This window comes from Palaemon carinicauda, chromosome 25 (assembly GCF_036898095.1).
Source record: "Palaemon carinicauda isolate YSFRI2023 chromosome 25, ASM3689809v2, whole genome shotgun sequence".
In the NCBI taxonomy this organism is placed as follows: Eukaryota; Metazoa; Arthropoda; class Malacostraca; order Decapoda; family Palaemonidae; genus Palaemon; species Palaemon carinicauda.
Window position 1 is genome coordinate 67,901,189 of NC_090749.1, and position 13,587 is coordinate 67,914,775.

The 13,587-nt window shown below is 35.6% G+C and overlaps 1 protein-coding gene across 1 annotated transcript; it reads right to left on the reverse strand.

The window, feature by feature from the left end:
* Positions 1–5,612: 5,612 nt before the first annotated feature.
* Positions 5,613–13,297, reverse strand: LOC137619061 (uncharacterized). The gene is made up of 4 exons (XM_068349258.1): positions 13,248–13,297; positions 10,855–10,916; positions 9,615–10,726; positions 5,613–5,741 (listed from the first exon to the last, which is right to left on the reverse strand). Exons 1-4 carry the CDS (start codon positions 13,295–13,297, stop codon positions 5,613–5,615), a joined length of 1,353 nt encoding a protein of 450 aa, XP_068205359.1.
* Between the last annotated feature and the right edge of the window lie 290 nt (positions 13,298–13,587).

Consider the following 13,587-nt stretch of genomic DNA (forward strand, 5'->3'; position numbering starts at 1 on the left):
GGTATGAGTGGCAAATGGAAGAGTAGTAGAAAGGGCATTAATGGATTATGTGTCGATAACTAAAAGAATGTTTGGAAGATGGAAACACGTGCACGTGTCTAGGGGTATGGCTAACGGTATGTCTGATCATTTTTTGGTGGAAGGAAAATTAGTTGTAGCAAAAGAGTGGGGGAATAGACTAGGTGGATGTAAAAGGGAGCTAGTGAGGGTTGAAGAGCTAATAAAACCTGGGGTACAAAGTAAATATCAGGAAAGGTTGAAAATAACATATGACGAAGTGAAAGTAAGAGAAACTGGTAATTTAGAGGGGGAGTGTAAGTTAGTAAAAGCAAATTTTGTTGGGATTGCAAGTGACGTGTGTGGCAAGAAGGTTGTTGGAGGCAGCATGAGGAAGGGCAGTGAATAGTGGAATGATGGAGTGAAGGTAAAAGTGGAAGAGAAAAAGAGGGATTTATAAGAATGGCTGCAGAATAATAGTATAGATAAGTATGGAAAATATAGAGAGAAAAATGTGGAAGTAAAGCGCAAGGTACGTGAGGCAAAGAGGGCAGCTGACCTAAGGTGGGGTCAGGGATTGGGTCATTCATATGAAGAGAATAAGAAGTTTTGGAAAGAAGTGAAGATAGTAAGGTAGACTGGCTCAAGAATTGAAGAGAGAGTGAAAGAGGGAAATGGAAGGTTGTTAAAAGGAGAGGAGACAAGGAAAATATGGGCAGAATATTTTGAAAGTTTACTGAATGTTGAGGATAATAGGGAGGCAGATATAATTGCTGTTGCAGGTGTTGAGGTGCCGGTGATGGGAGATGAGAATGAAAGAGAGATTACAATAGAGGAAGTGAGGAGTGCACTAGATGAAACTAGAGTACGAAAAGCGTCTGGTATGGATGGTGTGAGAGCTGAGATGTTGAAGGAAGGGGGTGTAACTGTACTTGTATGGTTGGTGAGATTGTTTGATATGTGTTTTTTGTTGTCAATGGTACCAATAGATGGGGTTTGTGCATGTATTGTAACACTATATAAAGGTAAGGGAGATGTGCATGAGTGTTGTAATTCAAGAGGTATTAGTTTGTTGAGTGTAGTTGGAAAAGTGTATGGTAGAGTAATGATTAATAGGATTAAGAATTAAACAGAGAATGCAATCTTAGAAGTACAGGGTGGTTTTAGAAGAGGTAGGGGTTGTATGAATCAGATTTTTACAGTAAGGCAGATATGCGAGAAATATTTAGCAAAAGGTAAGGAGGTGTATGTTGCGTTTATGGATCTGGAGAAAGCGTATGATAGAGTTGATAGGGAAGCAATGTAGAATGTGATGAGGTTATGTGGAGTTAGTTGAAGGTTGTTGCTAGCGGTGAAAAGTTTCTACGAAGGTAGTAAAGCATGTGTTAGGATAGGAAATGAAGTGAGTGATTGGTTTCCGGTGAGAGTGGGGCTGAGACAGGGATGTGTGATGTCGCCGTGGTTGTTTAAATTGTATGTTGATGGAGTGGTGAGAGAGGTGAATGCTTGATTGCTTGGACGAGGATTAAAACTGGTAGACGAGAATGACCATGAATCAGTTGTTGTTTGTGGATGATTCTGTACTGGTTGCAGACACAGAAGAGAAGCTTGGCCGATTAGTGACAGAATTTGGAAGAGTGTGTGAGAAAAGGAAGTTGAGAGTTAATGTGGGTAAGAATAAGGTTATGAGATGTACGAGAAGGGAAGGTGGTACAAGGTTGAATTTCATGTTGAATGGAGAGTTACTTGAGGAGGTGGATCATTTTAAGTACTTGGGGCCTGTTGTTGCAGCAAATGGTGGAGTGGAAGCAGATGAGTGAATGAAGGTTGCAAAGTGTTGGGGGCTGTTAAGGGAGTAGTAAAAAAATAGAGGGTTGGGCATGAATGTAAAGAGAGTTCTATATGATAATGTGATTGTACCAACTGTAATGTATGGATCGGAGTTGTGGGGAATGAAAATGATTGAGAGACAGAAATTGAATGTGTTTAAGATGAAGTGTCTAAGGAGTATGGCTGGTGTATCTCGAGTAGATAGGGTTAGGAACGAAGTGGTGAGAGTGAGAACGGGTGTAAGAAATGAGTTAGCAGCTAGAGTGGATATGAATGTGTTGAGGCTGTTTGGCCATGTTGAGAGAATGGAAAATGGCTGTCTGCTAAAGAAGGTGATGAATGCAAGAGTTGATGGGAGAAGTACAAGAGGAAGGCCAAGGTTTGGGTGGTTGGATGGAGTCAAGAAAGCTCTGGGTGATAGGAGGACAGATGTGAGAGAGGCAAAAGAGCGTGCTAGTAACAGGAATGAATGGCGAGCGATTGTGACGCAGTTCCGGTAGGCCCTGTTGCTTCCTCCGATGCCTTAGATGACTGCAGAGGTAGCAGCAGTAGGGGATTCAGCATTATGAAGCATCATCTGTGATGGATAACGGGGGAGGGTGGGCTGTGGCACCCTAGCAGTACCAGCTGAACTTGGTTGAGTCCCTCGTCAGGCTAGGAGGAACGTAGAGAGTAGAGGTCCCCTTTTTGTTTTTGTTTCATTTGTTGTTGTCGGCTATCCCCCAAAGTTAGGGGAAGTTCCTTGGTATATATATATATATATATATATATATATATATATATATATATATATATATATATATATATATATATATATATAGATATATATATATAGATATATATATATATATATATATATATATATATATATATATATATATATATATGTATATATTTATATATATATATATACATATATATATATATATATATATATATATATATATATATATATATATATATATATATATATATATATATATATATGTATATATATATATATATATATATATATATGTATATATATATGCATTTTTTTATATTTACAAATGAAATTAACAATTTCCCCTCTCATTTCAGCTAAGTGTTGTCTACCTACTGACTTCTGTGGTCCTGTCACTCAAGGTAAATCTGTCGTTATTTTGAGAAACCTCACGATTCCTAAGTTAAACTAAAAACTAGTTTAAATAGTAAAGGTAAACTAACAGGTTTCTTTTTCTCTAGGTTAGTAGTGGATTCGAATTTTTTTATGTAATATCCTTTCGGGTTATTTCTGTTAACCTTTTTCTACTCTTTCAAATTACTTGTCTAAAATTTAGATACGTTTTACTGGAATCGATTTATATTACTATTTAACGGCTTTGTTTTATCCATATTGTTTGATTCATTTCATAATTTTTGAGTAATAGATGTCAAAGAGATGTTGAGGGGCACCGAAGTGAGTATTGAAATGTGATATCTGGTGTTCCTGAGGTTAGTATTCTTTGGCTATTACTTTTCATACTGTATACACATGACACGTGGTTTGGCTTAGAAAACAAACTCGTTGGATATGCCAGATGATGCTACTCTCTTTGCATCAACTTCATCTCTAGAATGTAGATCTTGGGTTGCTGAATCCCTTAATAGAGATCCAGCTAAAATTAGTGCAGGTGCAAATTATAGGACATGAATATGTATCCTAACAAAGCACAAAGTATGATTGTAAGTAGGTCGAGAACAGTGGCTCCTTACATCCGAATTTTAGTATTGATAATGTTTCTTCAACTATGTATGACTTTTTGAAATTTAGTTGTGAAATTAAGTCTCTTTCACATGCAATTACCTAACAAAAGTTTTCTTGAGAAAGTCTTTTTCGATTTCTGGTGAAGAATCTACAAGAATTTAAAGTGTTTTAATTCTACCCTGGTTTTGAGTATTTTCTCCTGTCTGGTCTTCAGCTGGTGATTCCCATCATAATTTGTTAGACAGGAACTTCCGATCTATTAAATTCCTATTCCTGATGTAGATATTAATCTACGGCACCGTCGTTCAATTAATTTATTATGCATGTTGCATAGAATTTTTCATAGTTCTGACCATCCTTTGCATGCAGATCTTCCCAGACAGCACCATCCTCTTCGTATTACTAATTATTTAGTTAATCCTATCAGTCAGGACTTCTCCATTATGAGGCTCAATACTAGACAGAATTCTTGAAGTTTTATTCCAAATGTGACCATGTTGTGGAATGATCTCCATAATCGGGTAGTTGAATCGGTAGAACTTCAAAAATTCAAACGTGCAGCGAATGTTTTTGTTTTGAACAGGATGACATAAGTCTTTTTATAGTCTACATATGAATTATCTAATTTTGCTGTTATAGGACATATCTATTTTACCGTTGTTGCTGATCTTAATATATTTCTAATTAATCATTCATTACGTCTTTTATAGCTTATATATTGCCTTATTTCCTTTCCTCATTGAGTATTTTTCCCTGTTGGAGCCCTTGGGCTTATATCATATTGCTTTTCTAGCTAGGGGTTGTGGCTTACCTACTACTACTACTACTACTACTACTACTACTACTATTTGTGAGATGATTTTACTAATTGTAGCTTTATATTTTATGAATACCCAATGTAAATATTGGAAATAAAGAATTATTATTATTATTATTATTATTATTATTATTATTATTATTATTATTACTCTCTCTCTCTCTCTCTCTCTCTCTCTCTCTCTCTCTCTCTCTCTCTCTCTCTCTCTCTCTCTCTCTCTCTTCTTTTAATCGTGTTTTTTATAGACATTCTTTCTATTTTTATACGTACTTTATTAAAACTCTCTCTCTCTCTCTCTCTCTCTCTCTCCTCTCTCTCTCTCTCTCTCTCTCTCTCTCTCTCTCTCAACAGTCTCGTTCTTCAGGCTTTGACGCGATTTAATTAGCGGTAGGTCGGCTTTGGGCAGCTTGAGGGGCCCTGTAACCCTAGAACTTATTTGACACAGAAATAACAACTTTTGTAGTAAAGAAGAACATTTTCTTTTTGAAGGAATAAAGCTGTTGGTGGAGGTTTGGAGTTCATGTGTGTTTGCGTTAGATATTTGGTACTGAATGTTAATAGGATTAAAGGAATATTTCTTGAAAATGTATTTATTGGAATAGAATTGTTTGAAGATATTGAAAAGAGAAGCTTATAGGAGTAAAATTTGCTGGTTGGATTTGGGAAGTTCATTCTTAGAATAACAGATATTGTTAGATATTGGACGTGAATTTCTGTTAGAAATCTAATATCTGTAAAACATTAGGAGAAATCTGTAGTTAAAGTACTTCCGTAGGTGTTTTCAAAGGAGAGAATATGACTTGTTTTGTATTTTTGTAATAGGAAAATGTATTGCTGTATGTTTTATAGTAATATTTTTGTGAGACCTTTTTACGTCAGAGAAGCGAAACTGAGAAAGTGGACTTTGGAATTGAATGTTGAGGGGGCTGACGTTTACTGATGATACAGTGTGACTACGGGATATTGTAAAGGAACGATTGCATTGGAGATACTGTTGATGGCGCATGTTTGTTAAATAGTTCGACACCCTACACGTGTGTCGTCTGTGTTGGATTATGTACTTTTTTGCACTGATTTCCATACTCGACTCGACAAGTCATGGTTGAGTAGCGCAAGCAACAGAATGAAGGTCGCTCACGAAAGGCATGGGAGAGGGACAGTAACAGTGCTCTAGAGACTGACCAGGAATGCATACGATAGGCACTCAAGCCCCCTCTCCACCCAAACTAGAGCCAGGGAGGGCTAGGCAATGGCCAAAACTACTTCCTTCCTAAGCTGATGAGGTTGCAGACTCCTACAAGAAAGTGTCGAGCTTGAGAGGGACTTGTACTCCAGTTCAGCAGATTGCCCGGCGGGGACGTTTATAACAGGCTGTAATAGGTGCATCCTCATACATGTTACATCAGCCTTTGACCACTGGGCCATTTGTATGTATATGAAATCTAGTCTTCTTGGTAGGAGCTAAAAAACAGATGGCATTAATCTTTCAACGATGATCTCTTATAATACCAACATTTTGAGCTGCCTGGGCACACAAGAAATAATAATATCAATTAAAAATGACAAAGTCAATTGACCTCTTTAAACAATAACCTCCTACACTTATAAAATACATCGAATATTTTATTGTACACAGGACATAACTATTTCGCAAGAATGAAATGAGATATTTGTATCGGATCGCAAGGATTAAGAAGGAATCATTCCTAATGAAAATATTTGAATGCATAAAATCCTCGTTAAAGTAAAGTAAATGAGTTATGGAAAATCCCATTAGGGTTTATGGAAAAGTTAATTCAGATATAAAGTTTTCGGTAATAAGATAATCTAAACGGCAAAACAGTGCTCGTATATAGGTGATAGTATTCGATAAAAAAAAATGATAATTATTGAAGTTTTCAAAAATGAGACATTCAAGAAAAAAAAAATTGAGAATTTTGAAAACGAAGTCTCATGATGTTTTCAAAAATGAAATATTATGAGGTTTTCGAAAAAGAAATATTATGGGGTTTTCGAATATGAAATCTTATGATGTTTTCGAAAATGAAATATTATGAGGTTTTCGAAAATGAAATCTTAAGAGATTTTCGAAAATTAAATCTTATGAGATTTTCGTAAATGAAATCTTATGAGGTTTTCGAAAATGAAATCTTATGAGATTTTCCTAAATGAAATATGAGGTTTTCGAAAATGAAATCTTATGAGACCTTCGAGAAAAAAAAAATGAAGTTTTAGAAAATGAAATCTTATGAGTTTTTAGAACATGAAATCCTATGAAATTTTTAAAATCGAAATCTTATGAGATGTTTGAAAAAAAAAAAATTCTGAGAGTTTATTTCCGTTGAAATTCAAGATAAAATCCTCAAAAAATAAAAGAATTTTAAACTAATTCAATATGTACAAAATCGGCTGAATTAATCAATACAAATTCTAAAACTAAAGCATCAACGGTAATTGCAGTCATTGAAAATTATAGATATCGGTCAAAGCAACCCAAACTGGTATGGGTGGCCCTGACTGATACAACTTTGCTGATCATGGCGACATGCAAACCATTTCACCGTGGTAAGGTATTCCCACTCATAAAGGAATATATATATATATATATATATATATATATATATATATATATATATATATATATATATATATATATATGTGTGTGTGTGTGTGTGTGTGTGTAGATATATTATATGTATATACAGTATATATATATATATATATATATATATATATATATATAATATATATATATATATATATATATATATATATATATATATATATATATATATATATATATATAACATTTTTATTATTCAAATCAAACTCGAATGAATGAAAATATAAAATTCTAAAAACGTTTTCGATATATGGAAACAGAAAACGGTTTTGAAAAGAAAAATGTATCTATGCATAACGAGTATGGATAGACAAAATAAGATTTTTCTCCTCCAAAAAATGGTTCAGAAATAAACATTGTTTTCAAAATAAGATTTTTCGCAAACCAATTAGTTTACTGAAACCAAACAATATCTTAGAATATTTAATTCTAGTTAACAATTATATTTTCTTTAACCGAAATGAAACGTTTTAGAAAAAAATATTTTTAAAGTTAGGTTTTCCCTAAAAACAAAATAAGGTAAATTTTTACTTATACTTTGGTAAAAAAAAACAGATCTGTTAAAAGCATGGAGTCTTTTATAAAGAATACTAAGTTTTCTATACAAAATTAAGTTTTTTTTTTATTTAAATCAAATAAAGTCTTCTAGAAAAAGACGAACCCAAATAACATTTTCAAGAACAAAACCTAAGTTCTATTATTCAAAATAAGGATTCGAAACCAACAACATTTTCAATAACAAACAAAATTTCTAGCATTCAAAACAAGTGTTTTAAACCAACAACATTTTCGAGAACAAACCCAACTTCTATCATTCAGAATAAGTACTGGAAACCAACAATATTTTCAAGAACAAACCCAAGATCTATTATTTAAATCAAGGCTTATAAACCAACAACATTTTCAAGAACAAACACAATTTCTAGCATTCAAAACAAGTGTTTAAAATCAACAACATTTTCGAGAACAAACCCAACTTCTATCATACAGAATAAGTACTAAAACCAACAACATTTTCAAGAACAAACCCAAGTTCTATTATTCAAAACAAGGTTTCGAAACCAACAACATTTTCAATAACTAACATAATTTTTATCATTCAAAACAAGTGCTCGAAACCAATAATATTTTCAAGAACAAACCCAAGTTCTATCATTGAGAATAATTGTTCGCAAACAGCATTCAGAACAAGTGTTCGAAACCATGACACATTTTCGAGAGCAAACCCGAGTGTTCGAGAGCTGAATAGGGGAGAATTCCGCCTGTGTCTATTTGCAATTCGTAATTTCGGGCTCTTGACTAAACATCTAATTTGGGTAACGCGATTTACACAGGAATTACAGCCGGAACTATTTCAGGCAGAATTGTAGAACGAGATCTGAAACTTCAGGTTTAATCCGTTGTAAATATTTGTTTATTTTTGTAATAATAATAATAATAATAATAATAATAATAATAATAATAATAATAATAATAATAATAATCATTATTATTATTATTATTATTATTATTATTATTATTATTATTATTATCATCATTATTATCATTATCATAATTATTATCATCATTATTATTATAATGATAATAATTTGAATATAACAATTTCCTTGTAAAATAATTTAGCTCCAACTGGTCTGTTTTAAACACACACACACACACTCTGATCAGCAGTATAGGGAACACTAGTGTTTTTTTCTTCCTTTATTGTCATTGATGGAAATATGTAGATGGTTTTCAGATTGGAATAACTGATTTTGACCTTAAGATGTAGCAGCTCCCTATAAAAGTCATTATTGGAACGAAATTTTATTATTGAGCAAATATTACACCTGCAGATATCTCCCGCAGGTTTAATTCAAGCTGAGACGAGGGAGAGATAGATAAGGAATATCTAAAGATTCATCAAAGATGAAATCTCCATTCAATATAAGACCCAAAATAACTAGATTGAAATAAAACAGATAGAACTGAAAGCAAAATTATGATATCTCTTAAATGTTTTTTGCATAATATTACATTTCAAATTGACATTAATCCAACCTTCATCATGGAATAATGAGACAAAAATGGGGATAAAGCAGTAAGAATTATATGTTAACAATGGCATATCAAAATTAATTCGCAATAATAATTATATTAGTGAATGTCGAAGTAAGTAGGGTTTTTAGGATATCAAGATTTGGATAGAAATTAGGGGGGGGGGGGGATATGCATAGGCTGGATGCCCGATCACTGAATACCTTGATACTTTGACTGAATACTGATGTTAATTATGTACGGGTTTACACTCTGTGAAAGATGGCAACAGAAAACAAAAAAACAAAAAATAGATAATTTTGCGTGTCAATGAGAAGATATGGGACAAATAATTTGTTAATGTCTCATATCAATCTTAAGGAAAAGAAACTTTATAAAAAAGGAAGATGGAACCTTAAAGGAAGACAGTTGGCAGCAATAGAAGAGTAGAAGAAATTATAATAAAAGAAGAGACAAAGACAGATAAGAAGGACTTGAGAAAGCAGAAAAAAAACTACAGAGGAGAGATTGATGAAAGTTTACGAGCGGAGAGTACTTTTGAAAGTAGAACAGGAACATTTGTGTGTGACTGGCAAAGAAAGTACCAAAAAAGCCTCGTCAGGAAAAATGAAACAATGGAGGGTGTGAGGAGGACTTGGGAGGGAGTGAGGAGGGCTTGGGAGGGAGTGAGGAGGGATTGGGAGGGAGTGAGGAGGGCTTGCGAGGGAGTTAGGAGGGCCTGAGAGGGAATGGGGAGGGTCTGAGGGAGTGAGGAGGGTCTGAGAGGGAGTGAGGATGGTTGGGAGGGAGTAGGGAGGGTTTGGGAGGGAGTGAGGAGGGTCTAAGAGGGAGTGCGGATGGCTTGGAAGGGAGTGAGGATGGTTTGGAGTGAGTGAGGAGGGTCTGAGAGGGAGTGAGGATGGTTGGGAGGGAGTGAGGAGATCCTGGGTGGGAGTGAGGATGGCTTGGGAGGGAGTGAGGATGGCTTGGGAGGGAGTGAGGAGGGTCGGAGAGGGAGTGAAGATGGTAGGGATCGAGTGAGGAGGGCTTGGGAGGGAGTAAGGAGGGTCGGAGAGGGAGTGAGGAGGGTCGGAGAGGGAGTGAAGATGGTAGGGATCGAGTGGGGAGGGCCTGGGTGGGAGTGAGGAGGGTCTGAGAGGACATGAGGAGGGTCTGAGAGGGAGTGAGGAGGGTCTGAGAGGGAGTGAGGATGGTTGGGAGGGAGTGAGGAGGGCTTGGTAGGCTAGTGGGGATGGCTTGGGAGGGAGTGAGGAAGGTCTGAGAGGGAGTGAGGAAGGTCTGAGAGGGAGTGAGGAGGGTCTGAGGAGGAGTGAGGATGGTTGGGAGGGAGTGAGGAGGGCTTGGGAGGGTGTGAGGAGGGCCTGGGAGAGAGTGAAGATGGCTTGGGAGGGAATGAGGTGGACCTGGGAGGGAGTTAGGATGGCTTGGGAGGGAGTGAGGAGGGTCTGAGAGGGAGTGAGGAGGGTCTGAGAGTGAGTGAGGAAGGTTGGGAGGAAGTGAGGAGGGCTTGGGAGGAAGGGAGGAGGGCTTGAGAGGGAGTGAGGAGGGCCTGGGAGAAAGCGAGGAGGGCCTGGGAGGGAGTGAGGAGGCCTTGGGAAGGAATGAGGAGGGCCTGGGAAGGAATGAGGAGGGCCTGGGAAGGAATGAGGAGGGCCTGGGAGGGAGTGAGGAGGCCTTGGGAAGGAGTGAGGAGGGCCTGGGAGGGAGTGAGGAAGCACTGGAGGAACCTGTTAGGGGACAAAGATCAAGAGGGAGGCAGAGCATTAGATGGTGAGATAAGGTGAAGGATGATATGGAGAGAAGAGGTTTGGTGAAACAGAATGCCTTTGATAGAAAGCACTGGAGAGGACGCATCAGGCCTCTGACCTCTTAAAGTAGGGATAACGCTGGGAAAGAAGAGTGAGGGAATCATTGGAAAATAAATATGATCAAAGGAATGAAATTTTGCGATAGCTGATAGCGAATGAAACTACTTTCTTTGTAATAAAGAAAATAGCATAAGAAGCAAAAGAGGCAGGAATAGAATGTTATAATGATGAATGGCTAAAATAAACCAGAAAAAAACCCAATAATGCCAGAAATCTTTGCAATAAGAAAAAGAAGACAATGTAGAATGATTGATTATCATACAAACATATAGCAAATATGAAAATTAAGTAAAACATTAAAGAATAAAGAAAAAAAAGGATAGAATATGAAAACGAAATGGATGAACTAGGTGATAAAGGGAGCATATGAACATAGCAATTAAAGAAATACTAAGAAATAAGAAATAAAACTATTGGAAAGTCCAATAATTACTGCAAGTAAATTCAAGGCCTGTCTCATAATAGAGTCAAAGACAGCAACAAGACCCAAGTTCCAAAACCCTGAGATTCACAACGAACTGAGGAATACTGAAGCGAGTTTAGGAATGTTACTAAAATGAATTGGGGCCAGATGAAAAACCAGTGCCTTTTAATAGTCTATAAATGAATGATCTGTTTTAATGTTGGTTATGTTTTAAAAACTATTTAAATTTTTCATTACTTCTTATATCGTTTATTTATTTCCTTGTTTCCATAAACAAAAATTATTGGAAATAAAAAAAAATATATGGAAAAATCTCCAGGTATAATATCAAATAATAAAAATGATAAAAGAGGAAACTAAAAAACACGTAACAATAATGACAATTGTTAAACAAGATTCCCAGGAGAAAAAATAAAACATTTATTTTACAATATTATGTCAAAAAGAGCTATATTAATGAAAATATAATACAATAGTAACTGCTACAGCCTTTAGTAAAGTTGTCAACTTCTTAAAAAGGGAGACATTGATGGAAGTTATAAACAAATATATAGAATTCCCCGAAAATCATAAATGCTATCTTGCATAAACCAGCGCGAAAAAATAGATATTGATTTAGGGAAGGGTCTGCGAGAAATGGAATTTGCCAGTCGAGTAAGACAAGAAGCACAGGATGAACATCACTGTGTAAGATGGTCCCATGAATGTCAATGAAAAAGGTAGAAGAGAAAGGGAGAATTTTAAAAAAAGAATTAGCATTGACAGAGCCATTGTGCTTTTGGTAGAGAGGGAACTATAGAATATGCGAAATATAATATTCAGCTCTTAAAGCAAACTGCGGACAAATTGGTTATTAGAAATATACCAAGAAAAGAGGAACATTAAGATATTCTGGTCGTATAGAAGGCAATGAAGTATTACAAAATATATTCTATTTTGGCATTGAACTGGATTGTAAGAGGAGTACATTCCAAACACAAGGAAATGGAAATGATTCAAATTGTCTCAAAATCAGCAAACCTAACAATGGCAAGGATAAAGGAAAAATAGTAATAGAGTTTCATAAGGAAAACCTTTTTGAAGGACACTAAAATACCATCCAATTTGTATGGAACAAATATAATAAATCTAAGAGACACTAAAGAAAAAATATACAAGGATGGAAAGTGGGGCTTAATGGAAAATATTAAAAGCAAATGAAAATACAGGTATTTCGTTAATTATGGAAGTAATAGGGAAATCTATGAAAACGGGGTATAGGTGGGAAGCTGGAGTGCAAAGATATAAAAAATATGGCCATCATACAAGAAAAAGTAGTTCAGAGCTGAATATGAATATATGAGAGATCAAATAAATGACTAAGATAAAATTAAATGCCAAATTCAGCATATGGAAAGAAGACCTTTAAAATAAAGGGAGCTTAAAAATATACAGGAAATTGAAGGAAAACTCTAAAATACAAATTTTTGGCTCTCGGTAATATATTTTTCACACAAAAAACCAAAGAACATGGAAATTAAACATCATATGAAACACATATGATGACCTATAAATTGCAATTTATCCCTCTTTTGTTTCTTTGCAACGAATATATAAAGGAGAGAAGTGAATTAATATGGCAACAGTATTCATCTGTATAAGACAGTTATAAAATAGAGGCCAAGTTTTATTCAGTGAAGATAAATTTGAATAAAAAACTTTCATGAAAACGACAAAATAAAATAAAGAAATAAACAAACATGAACACACGAGGAGCCGTTGCATAGACTAAGCCTTAAACCAAATATCTATTAGAGTTATTAGATTAGAACTCACCAACTAAGGAGATGGAGAAGACGCATCATTGGTGGCGGAGCACTTGACTCATTAGTTCATCCCATTTCCAGACACGTTAGCAGCCATCACCCATCCCTCTGAGGACAAACCTTTGTCCTGGTGTCGTAGGGCCGATTCCTGTACGGAAGAGAAGATCCATTACTATCCACAGACGCAGTGTTATCAATATACATTTTCTGTGTTGTGGTACCCCATTGGAAATGTCCCTGCCTGGCGTGCTGCTGGACTGGGATTTGAAGCATATACGGTCAGTCTCTAGGGAAGTGTCACTAACCCTTGCCTATGCCATTCATGAGAACCCTTTTAACCTTTAAAGTTTATATACAGTTTCTGAGTATAACAGAGATACTGCGGAAGGCAAGAGAAACGGTTTACAGAAGCCGTCATCTACTCTAAGGCACAATGAAGGTACACCATAGTCCTTACTTG

Coding starts and splice junctions, on each gene's coding strand:
- LOC137619061 (XM_068349258.1), bottom strand. CDS start 13,297: ATGGATCTTCTCTTCCGTACAGGAATCGGCCCTACGACACCAGGACAA. Junction 10,727..10,854: donor TCCAGTGCTTTCTATCAAAG/GCATTCTGTTTC, acceptor ACTCCCTCCCAG/GCCCTCCTCACTCCTTCCCA. Junction 5,742..9,614: donor TTCCTGACGAGGCTTTTTTG/GTACTTTCTTTG, acceptor CACCTATTACAG/CCTGTTATAAACGTCCCCGC.